This window comes from Aphis gossypii, chromosome 1 (genome assembly GCF_020184175.1).
Source record: "Aphis gossypii isolate Hap1 chromosome 1, ASM2018417v2, whole genome shotgun sequence".
Lineage (NCBI taxonomy): Eukaryota > Metazoa > Arthropoda > Insecta > Hemiptera > Aphididae > Aphis > Aphis gossypii.
In genome coordinates this window covers 13,124,437-13,146,866 of record NC_065530.1, presented here as the reverse complement: position 1 = coordinate 13,146,866, position 22,430 = coordinate 13,124,437, and the positions used below count along the sequence as shown (strand labels likewise).

Below are 22,430 nucleotides of genomic sequence, written 5' to 3'. Positions count from 1 at the left end.
CACCAGTGACTAACCCCAATTGTATAGTTATATTATAACTTATCTTTTTATTCATAATTTTAATTAATTAAGTAAAAACACTAGAAAACAATGATTAATTCCATTTTATAAATATAATAAACAATACAATTTTATACATACAAAATATATGTGTATGTAAAAAGGTAAGCTAAAACTTTTATATTAAATATACATGCTTAATGTTAAATAAAATAATTTTCAAATATTTGCAAATTATTTATTTGATATATGTTCTTAAATTTATGACATTCACCAATCAATTGATTACAAAGTACTTATAATATTATAAGATCTACAATCTGGTTTACAATGTTTAATTGGGATCTACAATGCAATAAATACAATCACCAAAAATAATTTATGGTTTAAATAACAATAAACAACACTGTTTCACCAATGAATAACTAGAGTAACTTAAATATGATTGATGATTAAATGATGTATACCATTATACATTTATACAAGTCAAAAGACTACACACTAAAGGATGGATTAATTATAAATACATACAAAAAATAAATAAATAATGTATTGAGATCAAACATATCTACCATGGTATAAATATTAAATTGTAAAAAAATATATATTATATTATACTATTTTATGAATATTACCGAGTAAAAGATTACAGATAAACCTAATTATATGATAAAAATATCTAATTATTTCTTCCCATTAATTTAGTGGCAATGGGCTGAAACATATACAGTCTAAAATTTTAAAATATTGCTTAAATAATCTTTAGACATACTTAAAAATACAACTTATGTAAGTATGTAATATTATAGTAATATACTAGTATAGACTAAAATATTATAAACAAATGGAGAAACTGGAAGTAATAATTAAATAAGTAAAAATATAACTTAAATTAGAATCATACATTTCTGATTATTCACAAATTTTTAGGAGTTTAAGATTCTTATTATTTCATTATACCTATAGTAGCAAGCTCAGTGAATTATGATGAAAATTAATATGTGTACATTATAATTAAACTTATATTATTAACTTACTTTTCAAAGCTCTTTAAATATCTTTAAATAATCTAAATAAATTGTGTATATTGATTTAAACTCGCTAAAATGGAATTACCCCTTTAATTGAACAAATAATATTTAACCATTACTTAATAAATAACTAATTTTAAAGCACCGTTTTAGAATAATATAGATCTAATTTCTAACTAAAAATTATGATAATAAAACAAAATAATATGTATAAAAAAAAGTCTGTTTAACAAATTAAAATATTATTATTCATAAACTTAAAAAAAAAAATGTACAAAAAACAACAAAACAATATAAAAAAAAAAACAATAGTTCAATACATTCTTTGCTTAACTAAAATTTAAAAATTAAAAATTATTATTTCAAACGAATATAATGAAGATCAAAATTATAATAACAAATTAACTTTTACTACATAATAACCAAAGTATTAAAAAATTTGATGAATATATTTTAATAAATACAGTAAATGCCACTTATTGGACTTGATTTGGGACCAAAACAACATTAGATTCCATAAACCAAATAAATCAATAAAGTAAAAGGTATAAAATTAAAAGATATATTTGTTTAATAAATATAATTATGCAATAAAAAAAATTACAAGCAAAATAGAGAAATGTACTTATACATTTGTATTAAAATTTATTAATTAGCATTAAATTATATTCACTAAATTGTATATAATTATTAATGTATTAAATAATCATAGACAAATCAATAAAATTGTTCAAAAATGTAACTAGTTATTAATTATTTATTTGATTAATTGACCCTTTAAACCAGTATAATTATGTCCTAAAGACACATTTGACTCTAAGTCTTAGTATACTCCGTATGCCGAGAGAGCAATAGTCGAAGGTGACCAAAATATGTCTTAATCATCACCCCCATGATTAGTTATATCGCCAGGTGGGAAAAATTAGACCTAAAAATATTAATTAGATGTGCGGCAGGGAGTAACACTCCATGTGCAACAGTAAAAAGTTAGTATACATGCAAGCATACTGACCAGCCTGTTTAAGTCCAAAAGAAAAATAACTAATAAGCCAATAAATAACAAGTCCAATAAGCAACTACTGTAAAATAATTTATTGCCAATTAGCTTGGAAACAAAACACGTGAAATTAAAACATACAATTGTATAGGGTTTCAAAAAAATTAACCAAATATACATCCAATATATATATATAGATGCAACTGTTTTAATGTTTTAATTATGTTTTAAATATTTGATGATAAATATTTGCACAATTCTTTACTGTACATCCTATAAATAAATCAATCAAATACATACATAATTATGATACAAAGTCAATCAGCAAAAATACATAAATTAACAAAAAATTTTAAATTTAATAATACTTGTATGTTTCTGAAAAATTCACTTAACTTTTAAGTAATACCTATTGTTCTTGTTAATTTTGATATAAGACACTATAGTACCACACATAAAATAAATTACCCAAATTTAGTGAAATATTGAGTTAGTTAGTATAAGCTAATAATACATTTGTCAATATAAATATATTGTAAGTATGTGTCTACATACATGGCAGTTTTAACTAAAATAGTATTCCTTTAGTTAAAATACTCCCATAAATAGTTTAAGATCATCTTTTTCGACGACAATGCCTTTTATGTTCACTACTCCAATGAATTAGTTGACATTTAGGACTACAATATGCTGTATTCCAACAACAATGGTAAATAGCTTCACTTTCACAATTCACACACTAAAAATATAATTTTTATAAATATAAATTAGTAATCTTGATGTAGAGAGTACTGCAATCTCATTAGTCATTATATCATAAGTCATGGTTTATTCAATAGAAATAATTGAATCAAGAACCAACGAATATTGCATGATGATGTCAAATCTAATATATTTTTATTTTTTAATTAGACTGTTACTGAATGCATTGAACAATGTTATATTTACATAAATTAAAAATTGTACGTATATTAAAAATAAAGACTGAAATCTATTAAATATATTAAATAATAATCATCATGTTTTAATGTCAAAATTTTAAAAACACGACCATTTGTAACGTACAATAAATTATTATACATAAATTTTAAAAACAAACTGGAAATAAACGGCAAAATTTATTTTTCTATATATTCATTCTATTAAGTAGGTAATTTATTAATTTATAAATAATTATAGAAGGTTGATTGAATGATTGATTTTAAAAATGTTTCAACTTTAAAATAAAAATAGAATTACCCATTGTTTTTTTTTCACTTCAGACAGTGCAATATTGTGATTTTCATTCAATAAAGCAATCTCCTCTTTATGTTGTTCAATTAATTGTTCAATAGCTTTACGTTTTTCACTTTCCATTTCAGCTCGAATCTAAAATGAAAAATTTCATTCTAGAATTTAATAAAATACTTGGGTAGTAGATAGTATTATTTTTAGTACCTTTTTTTGGTAGGTAGTATTTTTATAGTAGGTAGCATACAACAAAAGTATCTATCTATAATAAATAATACATGAAATATATTTAATTACAGAACTAACCTTGTTTATATAGCTTTTAGGTGGTTTTTTACTAATTGGTTTTGTTTGCACTTTAACTGATCGTACTAAATCTTGACATGAAGAACTAACCGTTTCATCTTCAACGACATCAGGGTCTTTTAACCTTTCAGTTGTAGATGTTATATTTTCATCTACTTCATTTTCTTTAGCTGGAGATTTTGTTTTCAATGGCGATGCACTTTTAGATGTTTTAATTCCTTCTGATGCACTAATATTTTCTTTTGGGCTTTTAACTTTAGTTTTCAAATGTTTTATTGGAATATTATCTGCATTAATGGGTTCACTAACTTTTCTAGGTCTACCTCTAGGTCTTTTTTCTACAGTGTTTTCAGGACTGTTTTTTTTAATTAATAAAGGTTTCTTTACAATTTTTTTTGGTGGACTTGTTTTTTTTTCTAGAGATAATGGTCTACCTCGTTTTCTTTTTACAGGTTTTATTTCATCTTTTGATTCTGATTCCTCAGTATCTGTCTCAACTTTTACCTCGACTTTTATTGATGCTTTCTGTTCTTTAACTTTTCTCCTTTCATAACGTTTAAGAATGGGTGACGCTTCTACTTTAAGTGGTTCTTCTTCATCCTCTGAAGACGAACTAGACGAAGAGGATGATGATTGTGTAGCAAGACCAAATATAACTTTGTCCAGTTGAAGTTGATGGCGACGCAATTCTTCACATGCTTTGTTCCATTGAGAAGTACGTCCTTGAGACTAAAAAATTAAATGCTTATTTAATACAGTTAAAAATATGCAATCCACATTAGTCATAAATATAAATACATTTTTTTAGTTTATAGATTAGTAAATCATGTGGGTAATATTATTAAAAATTATAAATTTTAGATATTAACCTGCAATGTATGAATGTTTACTGATATAGGTCGTATTTGAGATTTGTCAATAACTCCGAGCTGATGTTCACTACCAAAAAACCGTACTTCATACATATCACCTTCAATTTTTAACACCTAAAATATTATTTTAAAATAAAATAACTAAAAAATGAAGTCTTAATTTTACTATAAATACTTTTGCTGGCCAGTATGGAAAATCTTCTTGTTTTGCATACACTAGTTCATGTGGGGGTTTGCAAGGTTTACAAAACCAAAATTTTGAATTTTTTTGTATAGAATATTTGTAACAATAACGGCACCTCATTATTTCATCCAAATCTCTATTACAATCTCTTAACATTAAACGGCCATAATCAGCTAAACTGCTATGAACTATAATATAAATAAATTATAAATTATACATAAAAAGAAAACTAAATTTTTTATATTAATGATTATACAGTTTAAATTAAATTTTTGATGTTCCTAGTTGTATGAAGGAAAAAATAGAATTTAAATTGTAATAATTTACCGCCATGAAAAATAATAATATTGTGAACAAAGGTTAATATATCCGCTCGAAACTCTTCAACATTTTTATACTCATCATCATCAGCTTTATCTTCAATCATTTGAAGATCTATAACTCTAAAATTTAATGGAAAAAATTAAAACTATTCATTTTCATTGGAGAGAGTAGAATATAAATTTACTTGAAAATAAGAAGATCTATCCTCCAAGGATCTTTATCCTTTAATGCAGATTTCATGTTAAAATGTAAATCACTACCTTTTAGTTGACTCTGAAACTGAAGTCTGTCTGAAACATATGTTGATGGAGCTGTGGTAGCAATTTTGCGTTCTGACCATGGTAAAGGTATCTAATTAAAAAAATATATGTATTTATTACTAATATCAAATTCCAAATAATTAGTTTAAATTTAGTGAGAATAATTACTTTTTCTCTTAATCTGCCAGTAGTATGATAAAGAAGCCTATTAAGCTGACTTTTTTTAATCTTTTTACAAGCTTCTTTAGTTGAAGCACAATTCTAAAAGAATACAGTTGATTAATATAATTTTAAATTATAATTATTGGACTAATAAATAAAATTTACTTTGCATATAATACAAATAAACTTGTGCTTAACATCATTTTCTGGCAAGTCCTTTTTTTCAATACATGAAAGATGAAAAACTCGATAACAAGATGTACAACTTATAACATCTCCAGCACTGTGACATTGAAAACAGTACCAATCATGACTGTCTTTTTCAGCCTAAAGAAAAACATTACAAATTAGTCAAATATGTTAATATATTCAAACAGAATAAGTCGCAAACTTTTTCTTCTGGAAGTTTGTATCCTTCAGTTTCAACTCCCGCTTTTGAACCTTTGTTACCAACTCTTTTAGTCAATATTAAAAGACCATCGCGTACGCAATAATTTAATTGTCTTCCAACTTCCTCTGTTGAACATAAAATAATTAAATTTGAAAATGTATTTTTAATAAAATTTATGTTATACCTGGTGACATATTGTGGACCTTAGTCATATATTTTGTGATGCGATCAATATCAGGTACCTGCCTTTGAAAACGTATCACTTTCACCGCATCCCACAGCTGTTGAACAGCCAATGGGCATGATATACGGCGGCGGCTCATGGCCATAAATAATCTATCACCCATGTCAATTAGTACACCAGTTATTGACAAAGAAAAAAATGTGTATACTTTTTATTCATTTTAAAATGATGCAAGTTAAGCAACACTTGTTAAATTTGTAATTATTGTTCTAATTACACAATGATTGTTCCTTAATACATATCCAATAAAACCCAATCTGAAAATAAAAATTCATTAATACATAGAGTAAATCAAGTATCAACTTTCCAATAAAATACATTTTTTTTATATTAAAAAGTAAAATAATTTTAGAAGAAATAGGTAATAACCTATTGCTAGTATTCTTTAAAAATGCATTTACAAATACTCCTTAAATTCTCTTAAAAGTGAAAAAAAATATGCAAAAATAATCACTTAAGATCAAAATATGTTTTTACTTACAATTTATTTTTTAAACTTGTAATTTGTAAAATATATAAGATGAAAACCCAATAATAATAATAATAATAAGGCATGGTCAAGTATGCTGTTTATTAGGTGTCTTGTGAATCACTATTATACATAGAAGTGTTAAATTTGAATCCAATAATAAGTATCATTCTATACGAAAAACTATTCTGAACGAAGATGATTTGTCAGCTTAGGATATAAATAAATTATATCATATTTAAATAAGATGAAAAAAGGTAGTTTATGTTTTAAATTCCTATGACTAGTAATTATTAAAAATTAAAAAAATCTAAAATAATTTGATAGGCAACTGTTACTTTACAAGTGAATTTTAGATTTGGTAAAAATTTAAACCAAGGATAACATTTTTTTAATTGGCCAATGCTCAATTTCTTTTATAATTACCTTTTGAAAGCCAAACTTATGGAAAATCTTGTATTACATTTTCAACTCTTAGTTACTTACTTAACTTAGTTACTTGTTAAGATAGAACTCAACAATAAAATATGTAACTAAATATTCAAAATGAAACATATATATCATATATTAAATACATTAGTATATAACTAAATTTGATTTTATAATTAAATAATATCTATAATATCTATAGTCATATTAATGCAATGACTGAAGTGGAGATGAAATAACTAAGAATAAAATATAAAATAAATGTATTTTAAATAATTGAATAATTATTAAAAAATAGCATGTAGATGTAGGTATAAATATAAATATTATATTGAGCTTGATGATATTAATGGTGATAACCATTCTACAAAAATGTGTAGTAACAAGCAAATTTTGTTTTTGTAAAAGATAGGTGTTTAGTTGTTCAAGATTATTTATGTCAATTTGAATTCAATATTAGGTACATTGATACTAACTTTATAGCATCTTTTTCTTTAACCTAATCTATAACTTGTATTATGAAATACCCAACATGTAGCTTGATTCAAAGATTCTTTGATTTTATTATGATTAATTCTTAAAAATATAAATGTTATAAATACTAGGATCAGGTTTAAATAAATCTTATAAGAACTTTTAATTTTATAATTCAATGAGATGGAGAAAAGGCAACCTCACTCACTTACACAACCAAATGTAGAGACATGGAATAAATAATAAATCAAATATGTTTGACAAAATGGTAAGCTTTGAAACCTTGGTAGAACAAGATCTAGTTGATCAAAATATAGATTATAGGTATATTTTGTTTGTTTGATACCGATACGTTTGAGTTTCTAAACGATTTCAGAAAAAATACAAATAACGACTTGAAAATAACTTTTGGTACCTATCGAACGCAACTGTCATGTGTGTAATTCGAAACTTGAGTTACGCTTGGAGATACACATAAATGTCATCATATGAGCTCTCACGAAAAAGATCGTATCATAAATTAACTACGATTTGGTACTTTTATCAAATAATATATCGTCAATGGGCAAGTGGGTATTGAAAAGATAGAAAAACCAGAAGTGAGTATATTACGTTTTTGGTTTCGTTGAGTCGACTGGCGTTGGCACCCATTGACCGTTGTCCAGTGATCGTCCGCTCACACGAAAATGGCGGCAAACACATTGCGGTGGTTGCGACGTTGGCGATCGGACGTCACAGGCGGGAAAGCATCGAACTCTAATAAAAACATCAATGGAAACGTTCGAATCACAAACCTCACGGATATAAAATATTATAGCGCAAAAACGAAAACAGTGATTAATATTGTTGTTTACAAACACAAAACGAAAATGAAAGGGATATGGAAGGGGCACGTCGAGTTTAGTTTTTGCCGTTTTTGGGTGGGATTCCGCTCTTCTCTTCCATCAAACAATCTACCCACCCGTCAAACAAATTGTCGAAGCACAAGCGCATCAGTGTGACCAATCGCTTTTCGTCGAAGCAGAACGTATTTTACGTATTTGCTATTTACTACTATATTTATATAGCTATTATATTTTACTACATTCTCAAATACCACAGCCAAGCCCTTAAAATAGTACCATCCTCTAAAACTAAATTCAGAATATTATTGAAATTTGTTAAATCTCAAAATTGTTTAAATTATTTTTCTGTTAAAAAATGATTTTCTTTTTATAGGTAACTAAGATTTTAAAATAGAACAAGACTTTTAGGTTTTTTAACCTATTTAAAAAAAAATTACTGAAAAATCAATTTAATTTCTTATGATCAAATTTTAAGTTATATTATTAATGAAATAAAAATGTACACCTACCTATTTAAAACGAAATAGGTATACAATTTATTCATAAATACTAATTATAGAGTATTGATATAAAATTTTTACTTAATGTCATGTTATTGATGACTATTAGACATTTACCAAAATATATTATTTTTATAAATTTTCAAGGCTAATAAAATTAATCTGAAAACTTAAAAATTTCAATACTTACAAATTCTAAGTCTTTATAGTGTTTTTGGTATTTGTTAGCATTGTCATGTACTTTTCATGTTCTAAAAATGTATTCATTAAATATAGTCTATATATATAAAACACATTTCGAATTTCGTATAAAATTGTATGCTGTTACTTAATAAAAAAATAACATTATTTAAAACAGAATTTAATTGGTTGAGTTCATTATTTTAACACAATAATAAATTTCTGAGATAACTAATAAATACACTGAACTAATTAATGAATAAGTTACCAATTTACTCATTATAGAATCAATATATCTAATTTAAAGTTTTTATTTAAAAATACAGCATAAGTAATTTTTAATTGAATCATGAACATTTAAATAATATAATGTAAGTTATGTATCAAATGTATTAACCTAATTACTTATTTTTTAAATTAATACTTCTGTTCAACAATAAATTTCAATTAATCATATAATCATAAAAAAATTGTTTATATTACTTACAAATAAAACTTAATAACAAAATTTCATGCAATTATATCATAAATACATCAATATTTAATTTAAGTGAATAATATGCCTAAATATAATTACTTATAACATATTAGTTATCAATATTAAATACATATTATACATAATGAAGTTTCTATATTTACTACAAATGTATAAAAATATGCATAATTTAATTTTGTTACAGTATTGTAGTATGTTACTTAAGTTTCTAAAACAGGTTTTCTTAATTTTTTCTTCTTAAGTTCAAATAGAATTTGTCTCCTAAATCTAGCCATATTTTTTTGTGAAAAATTTAATGGAGCATCTCTTGATAGATACTCGGCAAACATACAAACAAATACTCCACAATCCCAACTATTCAATTGTAGTGGGCAGTTCTTCACATTCATTAATAACCAACCACTAGGATGAAATTCTTCTCCTTTTTTATCGACATGTTCCATCATCAAATATTTCAATATTAATTTTAAGCATTTAAAATTACGTCCTTTCAGGCTATCATAGTATTGAATAGATTTATGTAATAAATCAACATAAACTAAACACCAGTGATCATCAATATGAACAGGGATGAATAATTTTCTTTTTGAGAATATATCAATTTTTTTTGTCCATCGACAAACGTGAGAGTATCCCTTGTCAGACAGAGCTAAGTAAAAGAATGTGTTAAATGCATACACTGTGTTGGGGGAACGTTCTGTGATTAGATCCATATATTTGTTTATAATTTCATCGTTAAAAAAAAGATGACGGTTTTCCGCTTCAATCCTTTCAAAATCAGAATCCATAGCTTTGTTTTCTACCTAAAATTATAAAAATAGTTAATCCAAAATATAAGTTGTTTCATACATCTTTAAACTAAAAGTATTATTAATACATAATTATTTTTCAAACAAAAGTTTTTCAATACAGCCTAAGAATGTACAAATTAAGGTAGACTACACTTTAGAAAAAAAAACATAATTTTTTAATAAAAATCAAGGGAAATCAGATATTTGTAATAGTTATTGATGTTAGGTAAAAAATAATATATTTGTCTAAAAAATATATCACTAGGACTTAACAAACATTATTAAAATATTATTGAAAAATAAACATCAGTCAGTTATCATGTTTCCATAGTAAATACATTCATTAATTTATTATAAGCAATATAATTTTTTTTTATTATTTAAATAATAAACCTAACTGAAAACTGAATAATATTAAGTACTTTCATATAGGTATTTATATTCTGTAGGTACATAGAAAAAAGAGAATATCCTAAATCCAGAACACTGCACATATTTTTGAATTTGGTTAGTGGAACATAAGACTAAACTACTAGGTAGACTATCAACTATTCTAACTTTTAATTATCTTAAATAATATATTAGTAAATACCTAACATATTTTTTTAAATTTTTTATAAGAAACCCTATTATTTATATTATTTTTGGATTAATAAAAAATATTAATAATTTTTATGCAAAACTTGTATTATAAATACCTATAAATTACAAAAATGAGAGCTAATCGAAGTTATTGTTATCATAAATTAATATAATAAATAAACCTTTGTATTATTAAAAATATTGTAAAAAAGGAATTATACTTCCATACAATAACAAAAAAATACATTTTTATAGATGTAGTTACACTATATAAATTTAATTAAAATAATAATTAATAAATTATTTATTTTATAATTATTGAAGTCAAATTGAAAAATTTCGGTTGTATAATATTGTTTAAAACTAATAAGTATATGAATTAAAATAATATATAATATATAAAGGTATATTTATTACAGATTAATATCTTTTTTAATTTAATTCTAAATACCTCTAATTTATGCAATTTGGGATTTAAAATACAAGTTATCATATCAAAATCATAAAATATCATCATAGCACAGTAATCTAGTTTCATGTTCTACAAACTGAATTAAAATATAGATGTATAAAAGGTATTCAGTCAGTGTTCCCTGTTTTTATAAATACATAGTATATGTATAATAAAATACATAAAAATACCATTTTTACCAAATTTTATTCAGACATATAGTAGATTTACTTTTAACTAGTCTAAATGAACATGAGGTTTATATATTTTTCTCTGAAATAAATTGAGAAAATAGGTATTCAAATAAAATGTACCAATAACAGAAGTCCAAAAATCAAATAACAAATGTTACATTGTTATGTTAGATGTATAATTATATACAATATTTGAAATGTATAATAGATAATAAAAAGCATTTGGCAATCATTACTAAACATTTAAAACTAAAAATCATTGTTATATTAATATTGAAAAACCACATTAAATAATAACTGTTAAGAACAATATTTATATGCAAAACTATTACAATAAGTCACGTGAGAAAAATAATAACATAAGTTGCCGCGAATTGTAAATACTAAAATCAAACAATACAATGCTATCGAAGTTATAAGTTCATGTAAGTAGTGGTGACGATCGCTAAATGTAGAAATGACAGAGACAATACCAAATTTATATGAGTGATGCCATGATGGTAGTCAATAAGATATAGATAATGTATTATCTATATGGATATAAGCACATAAAATTATTACTAGTTTAGTGCATCAAATTCACTGTGTACCTCATATCTTAGATTTTATGTGTATGCAATACCATTTTAACTATCATCAGAGCCACTGTATGTAAGCATTATACAAATACCAAAATGAAAATGTTTGAAAAATATTTTTTGCAGGGTAATTTACTACTAAAATATAATCTAAAATAATGACATTTACCTTTTAGGTCAATAAATTGTAATGTAAAGGTATTCTTCCCGAAATGAAATTAGCAATCTACAAAATGTATTTAAATTTATCTTACATAAAATAAATATAAGTCACAAAAACTTTAATTATTTTTTTTTATAAAAACATAACGTCGAGCAAACGGCATTTCAGTACTCAACTCCTGTCTAGGCAATAGTTTATTGTTGCTGTAGCCTGTAGCGTGTAGTGGCTACTGGCTAGTGAGGTTACTAAACACATGACCACAGACTAATTCTATACTAACAGTGGCCAATGATAAACACTTCGAAAAATGATAAGTGTCCAAAATCGTATAAGTACCAACCTGATGACGTGCCATGTGCATGTGTAACCATTAAACCATCTTAATTTTATTATTACAGATTTTTAGCCAGAGGTTAACGAATTGATTTTATTTATAAAATGATCTTTTTTTTTTTGAAATATTAATAATGAAAAAATATTTAAAACAAACTCTAATATGTTATCAGAAATTGTATTTAATAATATTAACAGGATTATTAATACAATTGGTAATCAATAGATACATTTAAGATTTAACCAAAAAATAAATAAATTAACATTTATGTGTAGTTCAACATACCTACATTTATAAATTTTCAATAATTATACAAACTTTTTAGTACCTAGATCTACTTTTTCATGATGACTACGATGTTTTGTGTCCATAGTATACGATCTAAGGTAGCCCCAACTCTTAAGTTACCTAGGTAAAATCACCAAGTAAATAAAAAAGAAGAAAAGATAAATCTATTTTGTGATATAATTCATATTATTATAATTTATAAGATACATGATTTATATTATTTTCTATTAATACAATTTGTATTAAAATTATACAATAATTTCGTGATTTTATTTGAAAACCAAAGCCGATTAAAAGATTAAATATTTTGGATTTATTTGTTTTTGACAATTTCTTTGACATAATTTCAATTTCAATTTTTTTTTATACTCAATAGATTAAATGTCACTTATTTTTGCTTTTTAACTATTGTTTGAAATGTATAGTAAATCCTATGATTATTGTAATTGATTAATTAGTCATCATTAATCTCTTATAAAATTTATTTTTATACATTTTACCAAATTACCTTATAAATGATTAATGAACTTTATTGAATATTTATGTATAATTTGCAAAATGAATTAACCAAATTGGCCATAACCAAACTTTTATCAGAAAACATTGGAAATTATGCTATCTATTATAACAAAATATGTTGAAGTTAAACTTTGACTAAAAGTAGATTAAGTTATTTCATAAGAAACAATAATTATTTTTTTTAATTTTAGTCATACATCTATTAAAACATACTAGGGAAGAAAAGCCTTAAGGAAAAAAATATTAACTAAACAATTTTAAGTAGAAAAATTAGGTATAGTTAAAACAAACATATTTTAGTATAATTAAAATACATATTTTATTAATATTATTAGTTATTCTAACTGAAATTTTTGATCAAATCGATTAACTTTTCAGTTACATTTACTATAAATTTAATAAAAGTATTTGGTTGATTCAACTATACAATATACCTAAACATTTTAGTTAGATTACAATTTAGTTAAATTGATTATACATATAATGTGTATAGTTAAAACAACTATAAACAAATAGTTCTTAATTCTTACAACTAGAAAAATTTAATATTCAACATTTTTTTTTTATGGAAAATATATATTTATAATAATTTAAAGTCATATTGATAATCAAAAAAAAAAAAATGATAAATCATATTTTTACACATTATTAGTTTTGTATTAATATATATCACAGATTATTTAAAATAGTTATTAATTATTTTAATCAAAAATTTCCAAGTTGAAACACTATTTGGAATTATTTTTGTGAATGTTGCTACTGAAAACCAATTATTAAAATATAGCACAATGGTCAACTTTGGAAAAGTGAACTTGGTAAGAAGTTATAAGCTCCAAGACTAATTATAGTTTATATGACTTAAATCAAAATATACATTAATAATTTTATAATAAATCTAAAACAAAATCTTTTATTTCATATAATTTTTACTTTTTAAAAGTTTATGTTGTACATAAAATATAATCTAATATTGTATAATAGAATCAGTTTGGTTAAAAAAAACTCATGACGGCATTATAGTTTCAATTACATCTTTAACCATGAATCGTATCCTAGGTGATATTTTAGATCTCATTTCATCAGATACCAAATATATTAAATGTTCAAATATATCTTCCAAACTTATCTGCAATTGTTGAAAAACAAAGTAATTATATATTCATTATAACTAATTATTTAAAATATTTTAATAGCATATAAAAAATAAGAATACTTTTTCATTTAACTCTTTGCCAGCAACTTTTAAAAGATTGCAGAGATACTCAAGAGACCTTTCTTTGGTTTCACATATTATCAACATTTTTATACAATAGTGAATAACATATGGAGATAATAATAACTGTTTGTAAATTTCACCAATAAATCTAAAAACAAAAATATAAAAAACAATTAATAATTTTGTTAAAAACATAAATAATCATTCCATTTTCTAATAATTATGTAGTAAAATTCATGGAAACCCAGTTAAATAAGTAAAAAAAAAAAAACATAAATCTTATACTACTAAGTATAAAAGGAAACAATCATTCAGAAAAATCTATCTACCAAAAGAAATAAATACTCAAAATTGTTTAACTTAGTTAAAATATAAAGTTTTATATATATAGTTGGGTAAAAAATGCAATTTATTGGAGGTTTATTCTTTAAAACTATTATTAGGTACAGTATTTAATCATAAATAATTATATTAGGTAGAGTATAGGTACACTTGGTAAAATAATTGTTTGACATTTAAGTTCTAAGACTTTGTTATTTTTACATAGTTAAGCATACTATATTGCATTTATAAAACAGTATGTTCTAGTACGGGAAAATTATTATATGTTAGTCTTGTGAGATTTCATCTTCATACCTATTTTTATCAAATCTTTATGACAGGATTTTAAATTTTACAAACAAATTACAATTTTAAAATGCTTATAATTGGCTTAAACATTGTAGTATCAAAAAAATATTGTGCAAAACTATTATTACTTTTAAATTTGAGTCAGTTACTTATGATATTAAAAATGACAGATTAAAAGTAGGTAATTAGTCTAAACATAAAATTGGTTAAGTTGTCTGTTTTTAAAATGGTAGCAACACATGGGAGTACACAAAATGTCTTTTTGTGAGCATTTAATTTAAGTAATGTACCTGATACAACCAATTGTTTGAATTTTAAGTCTTCTTTGATGTTGTTCATGTTCTATAGATGTAACTATTGTCTCTGTGTTTTCTAGACAATGTTTTTCAAAATAATTCTGACAAACTGTGATTATACATTTTTTAAATGTCATCTGGTTTGTTAAACCATTTTCATTCTGGCAACTTATGGTTATGTCAAGAACCCTGCATAGAGAGGCATATAAAGATCCAAATGAAGGTTCGTCAAAAGCCTGAAACAAAATTTGATTTAGTAATATTTTTATCAAAGGCTTTTATAAAAATATAACTATTTTATTTACTTTAAGAGCAACAATATTAGCAATGCTTTCAAGACATTCTACATTTTCTATAGGCAATTTTTGAAATTCTTCAACTAACTGATCAAATGTTGTCCATGTAAGTTTGTTTAATATAGATAACACACTTTTATACAACTTAAAATAATTAATAACAAATTAATTAAGTGTTCTAAAAATAAAATAATGTTTGCAACATACTGATAAGTAATTAGTTTCTTTCCAAACTTGAGTTTCATTGTTTGGCTATAATAAATATTATAAAAATATTACAAAAAAAAAAAAAAAACATTTAATAAACAATTATTTGTTTAAGCTGATCATTACTTGTATATCTGAATTATTTTCATAGAATGTAATTGGATTTAATTGAACAGTATACTGCCAAGAATGCTTTATAATATTTGTTTGTATCTAAAATTGTATAAATAATATTATTTTTAATGTATTTCAAGAAGTACAAATTAATTATTAAGACATTAAAAAGCTTTAATTTCATAATATAAGTATTAAGTATCACATACTTCATTGATACTCAGATTTTCCAAGCTTACGTCTTCTGAATCAACCTTAAAAAAAATAGTGACAAAATTATAAACATCAACAAATTAAATAAAAAGGTAATCAGAACCAATAATATATTGATACCTAACCTTAATACAAACAATGAAGAAATACTAAAGTTCAATATGGACCTATATAGCTATGTATATTTATGGCTTTATTCTTGGACCACAATTTTATTTAACTCGGGACTGAAAAAAATTATAAGTAAATCTCATAAAGACCAAAGAATGAAAGTAATTGGTGAAAAACTGTTTAAATGTATTCTGATAACATAATTATTTTAGGGAATACATAAAGAAGTTGTTCACTCACTTTCTAAAGTAATAAAAGCAAAAACATGGGGTTATATACCAACAAATAAAGATTAAATCTATATACTAAAAAGAAATGTATTTAGACCAGTTGAACCTGTAATTGGGAAGTATGAGTTTTGATTTGTAAGTAATAAAAAGAATAACAAATGGGAATAAATATTACTTTACCATAAGCAAGTTATGTAGTTCAAAATAATTATTAAGAAAATCAAAAAGTTTATTATAATTATTTTTATATACAATCTATCTTGATAGTAACCTATGCATGTGAGATTTGGTCCAGGACAAAAGAAGATAATAGAAAACTTGCAATATGGAAAAAGACAATCTGAAGAAATATATATGGATCAGGGTACAATGACAACCTAGAAATAGATGAAAAAGAGACAATGAATAACTATAAGACTATACCTATAGGTGTGAAAACCCATTATACATGTAAAAGATGTAAAATAACGAGAATATGGGTTGAGAACTGATGGAGATATATTGAGGAATAACCTAACAGAAAAACTAAAAAAAATGTTCATTTAGAAGACCAAAAACAAAATGGAAAGTCACAGTAAAAAAGTATATGAAACTAGTAAATGGAAGTGCAACATTAGATAAAAAATAGAGAGGTTTACTAGTAATAGTCCAAGTTCTTAATGGGCCGTTGAGCTGATAACAATATAAGAAAATATTACCTCATTTATTCTAAAATTATTCAACACATTCTTTTTATGTCTATTGTTAACCACCATTTTTGTAATGAAAGTTTAATTAAAATGCAAACAATAAATTTAATTAAATATAAAAAAAATGTTCAATGTTTCAATAAACAAAAAATAAAAATGTAATTATTTCACTCATCACATTCCAAAATTAACTACCTAGTGCCTAATGACTAATGTAAAATGTTAGGTAAATAGGTAAACTGTAAATATATTATTTAATATAAATAAAATTATATAAAAATTAATAAAAATTAAAATGTAATAATGTATGATAGGTACCTGTCCTATATAAATTGTAAAAATATTCTTATCAGTAGAAGATAAAACAAAATCAATTTTTGCTTTTAAAACGTCCAACAATGATTACACGGTACTGTGGATAGGCCACCAAATGTACAAACTATAAAAAGTCGTGTATGTTCGTTTTTTATAGTGATAGCAGTACCCCCCATCAACCCTCTTTATAAACCTCAAACCTCCCACTACTTACTAGGTTTTATTTTTTTTTTTCGTTAACAACTTTTTGACTAGAAGATTTAATACAATCAATAAATGTGTACTCATTTTCCAGTTAAAATTAATTATAATCTAATTAGACATTGGTAGATACTTTTAACTATTGAAGAAGTAATTTTTGAACATATTATGTATGAAAGACAAAAAAAAACTAGTTTAAAAACTTAGATTCTTATTATTTCTTCATAATTCCAAAATAAATTAAAGATATAAATAAATGGAAAATAATAATATATTTTTAACAGACTAAGCTTATAAATAATTTCTAACATTGTTAAAATCTAATAACGTACAAACCATAAAATGTAACTTTATATTTATTAACTTACAAGTTACATTTATATTTAAATGTATTCAAACTTAATAACCTATAATGTTGAAGCCTTAATCTAATGATAATAATTAAAAAACATAATACCTACAAATAATATACCTACAGAATCTATACATGGTTAAAACGCTTAATGTTACTTTCTCTTTTAAAAATACTTCATCTGCTTTCTTACATCATAGTATTTCTATTACCAAACTAACTCAAGTCAAATTAAAAATAAAAGAAATAATTTTTTTTAATAGATGTATACTTGTGTTCTAGCTCTTTAAGTTTAATCTAGTTCTTAAAATTTTAAATTCTTAACTACCGTCTGCCATTAATTTCAACGATTAAGCCGAAAGGTAACTTTGAATTAGGTTCTATCTTTGGACTTTAAGTAGTTATTTTCTCAATATTAGGTATACTCGTATTTATACATATATTCATGTGTTTCCGAAAATTTGATTATTGAAAATTACGTACAAATAGTCAATGTTATTTTATATTAAGAATAAATTCTAAATTTTAAAAAGTTTACGTATTCTTGACAATCGAGTAGCTGCCAGTAATCATTTAAGCTTTTAAAAGTACATAACTCGTATCGGTTAAAAAAGTTAAGAACTAGTTAAACGTTAGTGGCTAGTACTTTGTACATTTAACGTTGTACAGTTTATCGAAAGAATAAGTTTATTTTTCACTGGTATTTAATTCTTCATTGAGAATTGGCTATTTCCCATTTAACATCAGACAGTTTGCATTAAGAACATTCTTATGCAGACTGCATATTTGACACTAAATATCTATCAGTGGAGTTGAATTTTTTTTTAGCTCGGCAGAGTGACATTCGTTTCTTGATCGTTAACTTTTTACTGACTGGTGATAGACAGAATTCTAGTTACATTCTATCGATATAAATATATGTTATATATTGTGTGTGTGTGTATACTATATATATATATATATTATACAAGCATATGTATTTATACTTGTAAATAGGAGACAAGATAGTAATTTAATAGAACTCATTGACCTATAGCTGGGTAATGCATGAGTATCTATTGATAAATATTTGTCATGTTTGCCAACGACTGGGGATATAATTTTTTTTTTTTTTTTTTAGTATATAGATCTGTATTTTTTAATTTAAATATTATATTTCCTGACCACTTGGCTAATAGTTACGGAATCTTGAACGAAAAATTAAATTTTATAAAAGTCAGAACTTTATGCTTTAAATTATACTTATTCAACTCACAGCATTTAAATTTAAAATGGTTAATAAATAAAATAAAAAATAAAAATATGTGTATTTAATTTCTTTGTAGAATATTTTATTAGATTAATATTTCTTATACAGTTCTACCAGTTACAATTGTTGAGTATAAAAGTCAAAATACAAGTTTTGCATTTGACTAATATTTTTATGAATTGAATAGGTACTTAATTTTAATTTTCGGACTATTTTCCGACAAGAAGAATGTTCTTAGATTTTGTCCGGCACTAAAAATATGTGCCAATTTTTTTTTTTTTGTAATTGGGAAATTTGTTCATTTTTACTTAAACTTTTTTACCAAGTACTGTGTCTAATATACAACTGAAATAAATAAAGTCATTATAATTATCATAATTTAGAAATTTAAGTAGGTATAATTGAAAATTATCTCATATTACATACCTATAGGAACATTATATTACGTGCATAAATAATAATACCTAATTGGTAATTTTAGTAAATTAAGGCAGGTTAATCTTCACCTTGAAGATTCTGCAAATGGGTCTTAAATATTTATTTACCTTGGACATATTTTTAACAAAATAGATATTGAAGAAAAAAATATTGTATATTATAAATAAAAAATAATTGGTACCCAACAATTAATTTTCCATTACACATTTACACTATACTATAGACTATATAGAGTATAGTGATACCTCCTACTATAGTGACTAGTCGCTAACGATCTAAATATTCTAAATAATAAAAGTAGGCGATGTAGCTACTTGCTATAGGAATGATAGGAAATGAATCACCTTATTGTATAGTATTATAATTATACTATTACATACCTACTATATGCAATATACATTATATTTATAGTCACAAGTCACAGTAAACATAAATGCAATATATTTACATAAACGAATTCCGTTTGTATTACGAACTGACGAATAGTATATTTTTTTTAATTTGTTGGCTACAATTGTAGATATTATTATTGCTATACCTATTAAGTCTAGTAGGTACGTGCGATATCGTCAAATATTATAAATGTATAACATTAAATATATTATAGAATTGTAGAGTTATGTGTTATGAAAGATTATACAGTATACTTATAAATTACTATTTTTAATGTTAATATAGGTACCTATACGTACCTACTACCGAATTACTTACACGATTGTAATTTGTGACTGATGATCATTGTCAGTCTGTTTCACTAGGCGATTTCAATAGGTTATTGGATAGGTATTTTTCAATATTGGGGGCCAACAGGCAACAGCCAAATTAGAAAATGTATATTTAAATCTTTACCAGTCGTAAATGAGACATTTCAAATAAGTTTTTTAGTGCATAGTGCACAGTATTTAATTACTTACCGTTCTTATATTTCCATGTACACAAGTCAAGCGTGAACAAATATTTTCAAAACTAAACTTAAATCTTTGATAAGCAAACAATATTTAGATCTTTTTAAATTATCTGTTTGTTGAAAATGTAGTAACAAGTAACGACCATGTTTATAAACAAAAATGAAATTATAAATGGTACGTTAGCCATTTGGAATAGGTACTAGGTAGAAATCTACTAAGGTACCATATGTTTAATATAGGATCCACCATAAATAAATACTTATTTAGAAATTTAATAATAATCTATAATTTATTTAATTACTTAAGTACCTATGTTGTTTATGTTCAATGATTTATTTTTATAATAAGTTATGTTTTCTATTTTACGTATACAAGAAGTATAAAAAACATTGTTGACTATAAATTGTTTTTAACAATTGTATTACACTGTATTAAAAGACAGTTAATTTTAAAATAAAAATATTTATTTTTCATAATATCTAATTTCAAGCGGTTATAATAGGTACATTTTTGTTGACAAATTATGCTTTTATTATTATTATCATTGTTTAAGTATTTTACTCTTTTAGTCTTTTGAATGACAACATAAGTAGGTATTATGTTTACTTACATTGGCCATTGGTAAGTACTTCCCATAAAGCCCAAAAATCCATTTTTATACATGGATACACTTAAAATTGTTTCCTTTTAAATAAGAAATTAAAAAATTATAAGTACTATCATTGAAAATTAATAAACTATAGAAACTTTTGTTTTTTAAGAAAAATATTAATATTTTGTAAAATATTGTATCTATGTCTTGATTTAAATAGATAACTCATTACATACATTTGTATAGTTTATATTAAATAATTATAAAAATGTTTAAAAATATAAAAAGAATATAAAACCATGTAAATATTATGTCTATGGAAATAACACAAGTTATATGGCAATATGGCATAATAAATAATAATTTACTTAGCTCACAGTTTTTTTATTCATAGATATATTTTAATAATATTAACTATACATTTTTCAACTGAAATTAATCATTTAAAAATTATAATATGTGTTATTTAAGTTAGGTGTTACTATATATTTTATTGATTAGGCATGACACATACATTTTAAACATTCAGGATTTGTGTGGCAAGCCAACTAGGTCAATAATTTTAGATTTAAAGCTTAAATCATGCGGCATGTACTAAATCACCATAACCTGCAACATCTAATAACTCTTTATCTCATATTATATTTAATACCTATTTAAATCCACAAGATTATAATATACACATTTTATGAAGTATTATGAAAATTATTTAGTAGGTATCTAGAATATATGTGTTATGTTACTTGTATTGACTATACTGATAATTATAAATTACTCTTATAAAATGGTGTAGTATTAAACATGGTGTCTATACCTCTATAGAGTATAGGAGGTGAAACTCATCCGTAAACACAGAAATTAAATTTTAAATAATGATTTTAGAAAGCACCTGATACTAAAGAGTGATAAAAAAGATTTTAGTGATAATAATACAATTGTTAATACTATTGTTTTACTAATTATATATTTATTTAAAACAATAAAATAATATACTTAAAAATAAACTTTTCAAGCATTTGTTTGATTTAAAAAAAAATTATGGTCCTAATAATAGTATTGTGCCCCCCCCACCCTCATAA

At 23.9% G+C, this 22,430-nt stretch overlaps 3 protein-coding genes across 5 annotated transcripts; all 3 read right to left on the bottom strand.

Moving 5' to 3' along the window:
* Positions 1-224: 224 nt before the first annotated feature.
* LOC114124908 (zinc finger MYND domain-containing protein 11-like) lies at positions 225-8,307 on the bottom strand. Of its 2 annotated transcripts, XM_027988352.2 has the most exons (13): positions 7,986-8,307; positions 6,150-6,258; positions 5,942-6,093; positions 5,758-5,882; positions 5,532-5,693; positions 5,373-5,465; positions 5,129-5,295; positions 4,948-5,063; positions 4,612-4,808; positions 4,434-4,550; positions 3,565-4,293; positions 3,268-3,396; positions 225-2,767 (listed from the first exon to the last, which is right to left on the bottom strand). In XM_027988352.2, the coding sequence occupies exons 2-13, from the start codon at positions 6,158-6,160 to the stop codon at positions 2,645-2,647; spliced, it is 2,121 nt and encodes a 706-aa protein (XP_027844153.1). In that variant the 5' UTR covers positions 6,161-6,258; positions 7,986-8,307; the 3' UTR covers positions 225-2,644. The 2 variants fall into 2 exon arrangements, with proteins under 2 accessions (XP_027844153.1, XP_050052946.1); XM_050196989.1 differs by having other exon boundaries at positions 5,942-6,258.
* Positions 8,308-9,354: 1,047 nt separating this feature from the next.
* LOC114124915 (sentrin-specific protease 1-like) lies at positions 9,355-12,426 on the bottom strand. Of its 2 annotated transcripts, none has more exons than XM_027988360.2 (2): positions 12,160-12,426; positions 9,355-10,197 (listed from the first exon to the last, which is right to left on the bottom strand). In XM_027988360.2, the coding sequence occupies exon 2, from the start codon at positions 10,180-10,182 to the stop codon at positions 9,595-9,597; it is 588 nt and encodes a 195-aa protein (XP_027844161.1). In that variant the 5' UTR covers positions 10,183-10,197; positions 12,160-12,426; the 3' UTR covers positions 9,355-9,594. The 2 variants fall into 2 exon arrangements, with proteins under 2 accessions (XP_027844161.1, XP_050052958.1); XM_050197001.1 differs by lacking the exon at positions 12,160-12,426 and adding an exon at positions 10,272-10,430.
* Positions 12,427-14,173: 1,747 nt separating this feature from the next.
* On the bottom strand, positions 14,174-17,599 carry LOC114124912 (eukaryotic translation initiation factor 4 gamma 3-like). Its single transcript, XM_027988357.2, has 8 exons — positions 17,306-17,599; positions 16,263-16,307; positions 16,066-16,152; positions 15,940-15,984; positions 15,742-15,876; positions 15,431-15,672; positions 14,508-14,658; positions 14,174-14,420 (listed from the first exon to the last, which is right to left on the bottom strand). Exons 1-8 carry the CDS (start codon positions 17,360-17,362, stop codon positions 14,298-14,300), a joined length of 885 nt encoding a protein of 294 aa, XP_027844158.1. The 5' UTR covers positions 17,363-17,599; the 3' UTR covers positions 14,174-14,297.
* Positions 17,600-22,430: the final 4,831 nt, after the last annotated feature.